Here is a 5,579-nt window from a genome sequence, read left to right as displayed (position 1 = left end):
TGAATTCCCGACCGTCCAAATCCTCTGATAGGCAACGTAAACAGCGTTAAGGACCGATCAAACTCCTCTCTTGATGGGTACAACCTCCGGTTGCGATGCGTGGAATCAGGGCGGTCCAATCTTTGGTATTGCCAAATGCCAATAGCCAGAGGCCCAGAGCAGTGGAGCACTACGTACCACGTCTACATTTTTCCCGCATCTTCAGACATCCTTGTTTCTGACATTTATGTCAAAATTTTCAAGTGTCTGTTAAAGCTGGAAAGGTTCGAATGATTTAACTTTTGTAGGACCACGTTTCCCTCTGATTAATGGCATCGAATTGGTGGCCCACCAACTGAATCGACGATCACCCACGTTCATTAGGGCTCGATTGGATTGTGGATTGATCAGTGAAGCATTTGTCAGAGAGGAGTATTTCCTGTTTCGTGACTGTTTTTTCTTATCAATAATAATCTTTAACAAAAATAAAAAAGAAAGCACATGCTTATTATAAAAAATTTTAGTAAAATAAATCAAAATAATTCCCTAACCTGCTGATTCCCTGAACAAAATCCTGGTCAATTTGCGGGAAAACCAGGTAGAACGTAGAAGAAACAAATGCACCCGCCTTCATTCTTTACGGAAAGCCCAGGGATTTCGCCCTAATTACATATTTACCCGGTCCCCAGGTCTCCCCGGTTCAAAAGACTATAGAGCGACACTCACCTATCTCTTCTTCCTTGTTCACCATTGTAGTTGCTAGCTTGCTGCAAGCAAAAATGGCGAAGCCCACCCTTGCGTTTTTGCATTTCGTTCTGTGTATCTCGCTTCTCCGCTTACCATACGCGCAAGCATCTTCCAATCCCGATTTTCAGGCGTTAATGGCGTTCAAAACTGCTTCAGATCCCTCTAACAGGCTTAGTAGCTGGAACCAAACCGCCGATCCATGTACCTGGTACGGTGTTTCATGTGTTCAGAACCGCGTTTCTCGTTTAGTTCTCGAAGGACTGGATATCCATGGCAGCTTTGAACCCTTAACTAAACTGAACCAGCTTCGTGTTTTGAGTCTCAAGAGGAACCGCTTCTCTGGTTCGATTCCCGACCTTTCTAACCTCACCACACTAAAGCTTCTTTTCCTCTCCTACAATGACTTTACTGGAGACTTCCCCTCCTCCGTAACGTCGCTTTTCCGGCTTTATCGTCTTGATCTGTCTTATAACAACCTCTCCGGTCAGATTCCAGTTACAATCAACCGCCTTACGCACCTCCTCACTCTCCGACTCGAAGAGAACCAGTTTTCGGGCGGTATTTCCAGTTTGGACATCCCGAACCTGCAGGACTTCAATGTGTCAGGAAACCGCCTCACCGGTGCCATACCCAAGTCCTTGTCTGGTTTCCCAGAGGCGGCTTTCTCTAGGAACCAGGTCCTGTGCGGGTCGCCATTGCCGAGTTGTAAGAACATTGTGAGCGACCCGAGCAGGCCCGGCTCCGAAGGGGCTGTGGCGTCGCCATTAAGTCCTCTCGACGAAAGACCGGGGGTGGTCTCGTCGTCGCCGAGTTCGAAACCGGAGGTCTTAGAGACAACAGGAAATAGTCACCACGGCGGAACCGGGAAGATGAGTATGCTCGCCGTCATAGCCATTATACTCGGCGATATTTTGGTGCTCGCGCTTGTCTCGCTCGTCTTGTACTGCTACTTCTGGAGAAATTACGCGGAAAAAATGCGCGAGGGCAAAAACTCGAGATTAATGGAGGGAGAAAAAATCGTTTACTCGTCGAGTCCCTACCCTCCGCAAGGCGGGTTCGAGAGAGGAAAAATGGTTTTCTTTGAAGGGGCAAAGCGGTTTGAACTGGAGGATTTGCTGAGAGCTTCGGCCGAAATGTTGGGGAAAGGTGGGTTTGGAACGGCGTATAAGGCGATTCTCGATGACGGAAACGTCGTTGCCGTTAAACGGCTTAAAGAGATTCAAGTCGGGGGGAAACGTGAGTTCGAACAGCAAATGGAGATATTGGGACGGTTAAGGCACCAAAACGTCGTTAGTATGAAGGCTTATTATTACGCTAGAGACGAGAAGTTACTGGTCTACGAGTATATGCCAAACGGAAACCTATTCTGGCTCCTCCACGGTACGTCAAACTTCTTCAAAATCATTGTTTTCTCTGTTTCTCTTTTGTTTTAACACTATCTGAGCTGGGACGGTTACCGGAACAGGGGAAGCCGTAGCCGGCCCACTTCGTCACTGTGTCGTGGGTTTTTCTTTTTCATATGTCTATTATCGTGTTACGTTTCCCGTTGATCGTTGCCTGTGGATTTACAAATCCTTCCGATTGGCAATTTCGTGATTTCGTCAATCGAAATCAATCTCGCCTAAGTGAATTCCTTGGGCGAGGGCATCGATCAATTGCGTTCAGGCATTTGATTGGGAAAGCAATTCATTGATATGACGAGTGGAGGATTATTGTTGGGATGTTGGTCGGATAGGTTGAACTGTTGATCATCTAACGGGTGAGAGTGTGAGCCGTGGCCTGTGGGCTGTAACCGGTCATTCTGAAATGATTAGAAGTTCGTATGCTCTCTGTAACGTGGAACTTGATGTTATGGATGGGAATAGATAGATAATGGGGGATGTTTGGGCTTTTGGACCCACCACTTTAATGGCTTCCAACTTCCAACTAGCAGAGTTCACCAGCCGTTTCACTTCCGCCCAATCAAGGAATGCTGTGGAACAGGACTGTTTGGTCACGATAACTTGTATCGCAGAGACTGCCAGTTGGTGTTGCTGCAATACTGTTGGACATCGCAACAATAAAACATCAGTAGTCACACTTCGCTTTCTTTTATGGAAAAAAAAAGAAGGTGAGGGGCCTCTCGCTGTTGTCGCGATGTTGCAGACTTCATGCGGTAGGGTCTTCAGAGGGTGTCTTTTTGGCTTTTCTTTCACTTTGTTACAGGAGTGTAGCTAAGTGGAACAGAGCTTATGGGTAGAAGCAAGGCACCAAGACTGTGCTGGTGGCGTTTATGTAGTTTCGAAGGCTTGACTGCAATTTATTATGTCTCCATTGCAGGTAACAGGGGCCCCGGCCGAACCCCACTAGACTGGACGACAAGGTTGAGGATCGCAGCCGGAGCTGCTCGTGGGTTTGCCTATATCCACCACTTCTGCCGATCGCCGAGAATCTCCCACGGTAACATTAAGTCTACAAACGTTCTCATCGACAAGGCCGGGAACGCACGAGTTTCTGACTTTGGTCTCTCTGTCATCGCCTCTCCTGCGGCTCCTCCAAGAACAAACGGCTATCGTGCTCCAGAGACGTCAACCGACAGCCGGAAATGTTCGCAGAAGGCAGACGTGTATGCCTTTGGTGTGCTACTGCTGGAGTTGCTAACCGGGAAATGTCCGTCGGTTGTGGACAACGGAGAGATGGGTGTTGGTTGTGGGGTGGTAGTTGATCTTCCGAGGTGGGTCCAATCTGTGGTGAGGGAGGAATGGACGGCGGAGGTGTTTGATCTGGAGCTGATGAGATACAAGGATATAGAGGAGGAGATGGTGGGGTTGCTGCAAATCGCCATGGCTTGCACTTCGGTTTCACCTGAACAACGGCCCAAGATGGGTCATGTGGTGAAAATGATAGAGGAGATAAGGGGAGTGGAGGAGGGTTCACCATCGCATGACTCGTTTGACTCGGTATCTGAATCGCCTTCCATGTCAATGTCGGACGACAAGGCGACGAGTCGATGATGACTGATGAGCTACTAGAAATATATGGAGTGATTATGTTGGGGATAATCATGTAAATAATTATCCCTAATAAGTTGGGATTTGGGAATTGGGAAGGCCTTTTCTTTGTATTGTAATTCTGTTGTAAAGTAAGAGCTTTAGTTGTGTGGGTATTGAGATTGATTTTTGTTTTGTTTTCGGAATGGTTCAAGTAGAGAGTAGAGAGTGTGAGTATTTGATTCTCTCAACCACATGAAAAGGAAATTAATGCATTTTTGGTTTTTGATTTGATGCACATAATTCTTTAATCCTCTGAATGTGATATATATCCACTTACATATTAATTGATGCTTGAAAATTGAATTCTCCCTTCTTGCTAAAGCGGAGTTATCGCCACAAAGAAAAGGGAAGATTGCTTGGTTGAGGATTGAGGCTTGAGGAATGTCGATCAATCACAATTTGGTACTGGTTGAATTGGCTACAGAGACATTGGTTTAAGAGGTACTTTTCCCCATTAAGAACGTTATTTGTTTACCTTGATTTTAAGATATCTCATATCAGTAGAAAAATATATCACTGTATGTGTTTCTTTAGAGCAAGGTGACTAGCATTTTAAATTTGATTCAGAAAATAACCTTGTGAAACAATGAAACCAACAAAAAAGATGCTTTCAAAAAAAAAAAAATGTTTTCACTTTATGATGTTGATGCTGGCTATAAAAAGTAAAAATAAGATAATTTAGCTAATATTTATATAACTATAGTTTCTATTTGAATATTGAGAAAAAAATGTATTTGAAATATAACTAGTTAATCAAGAACATGTTTCTAGTTTCAGTTTGTAATGATAAATATACTACACAGCTAACAAAAATGTAGAATCTTTGTTTTTGAAACTCACAACAGGTCATACCCCCTTAAAAAAGATTACAAACAAAAATGTACCAATTACAAGGCAATTATGGGGTGGTTCTTCAATGTGAATTATTTTACTTGTTGAAGTTTTATAACAAATTAAAAGCATTTGATTTGAAAGCAAATTACTTCTTAAAACAAAGGCATAAAAACATGTTCTTGATTGTATATACGTTTTTTATTGTTTTTGGTTTTAAAACTGGAACAAAAATCATGCTCTTGAATTTTTAATTTAAAGATAACGTTTTTATCTGGTTGTTCAATAACATGTTTTATAGATTATATAACCATAAAATTTGTTTTGTTTTAAAAACCATCAATTTGATGGTTTCAAAAGCATTAATGGTTTTCTGAAACAATTATGCTGGAGAAAACAATGAAAAAACATTTATGTTTGAGTATTTGTATTGTTGGCTCCGATTCATCTACTATTTGTATTGTTGAATCGGATTCAAATATATCTTGATTTGAATCTATTTGCATCCTTAAGTGCATGTTTTGTGACCTATTTAAAATAGATAAACTGATTCTTTTTTCTTTTTTGATATAAAACTGAAAAGAAACCTAACGAAGAAGGGCCCTGCCCTGCATATCCATAAAACAAATGTAATTCAGATCCCAGTTTTTGAGAGGAGAGTTCCTGGAGGCCGATAGTCCTAGCTTTGCTAGTCTATCCGCTGCTTCATCTCCTTCTCTCCAGGCCGATAGTACACGATCTGGAGCGACCTATCTTCTTTTGATGCTGCGGCACTCTTGAATAGTCGACGAGCACTTCCATGACGGGAGGAACTGTTGAGGAGACTATCTATGTCTCCTTCGATCCAAATCCCGCAAGTGGAAAGTTGTGTTGCAATCTTGTGGGCCTCTAGAGCGGCAAGGCCTTGTGCTACATCGATGGAGGTGGCTCCAATTGGGAGACTAATTGGAGAGTAATAATTAAGTTTCATTTGTAATTAAAGGACACTTT

The 5,579-nt window shown here is 43.0% G+C and overlaps 1 protein-coding gene across 1 annotated transcript; it reads left to right on the top strand.

Annotated features, from left to right (window-relative positions):
- The first annotated feature begins 420 nt into the window (after positions 1-420).
- Positions 421-3,984, top strand: LOC104602903 (putative leucine-rich repeat receptor-like protein kinase At1g68400). The gene is made up of 2 exons (XM_010266761.3): positions 421-2,106; positions 3,046-3,984. Exons 1-2 carry the CDS (start codon positions 759-761, stop codon positions 3,717-3,719), a joined length of 2,022 nt encoding a protein of 673 aa, XP_010265063.1. The 5' UTR covers positions 421-758; the 3' UTR covers positions 3,720-3,984.
- Positions 3,985-5,579: the final 1,595 nt, after the last annotated feature.

This window comes from Nelumbo nucifera, chromosome 4 (assembly GCF_055504915.1).
Source record: "Nelumbo nucifera cultivar China Antique chromosome 4, China Antique-T2T, whole genome shotgun sequence".
Taxonomy (NCBI): domain Eukaryota; kingdom Viridiplantae; phylum Streptophyta; class Magnoliopsida; order Proteales; family Nelumbonaceae; genus Nelumbo; species Nelumbo nucifera.
The sequence above is the reverse complement of the archived record's forward strand: the minus strand, read 5'-3'. Positions and strand labels throughout refer to the sequence as shown.

Coding starts and splice junctions, on each gene's coding strand:
- LOC104602903 (XM_010266761.3), top strand. CDS start 759: ATGGCGAAGCCCACCCTTGCGTTTTTGCATTTCGTTCTGTGTATCTCG. Junction 2,107..3,045: donor CCTATTCTGGCTCCTCCACG/GTACGTCAAACT, acceptor TCTCCATTGCAG/GTAACAGGGGCCCCGGCCGA.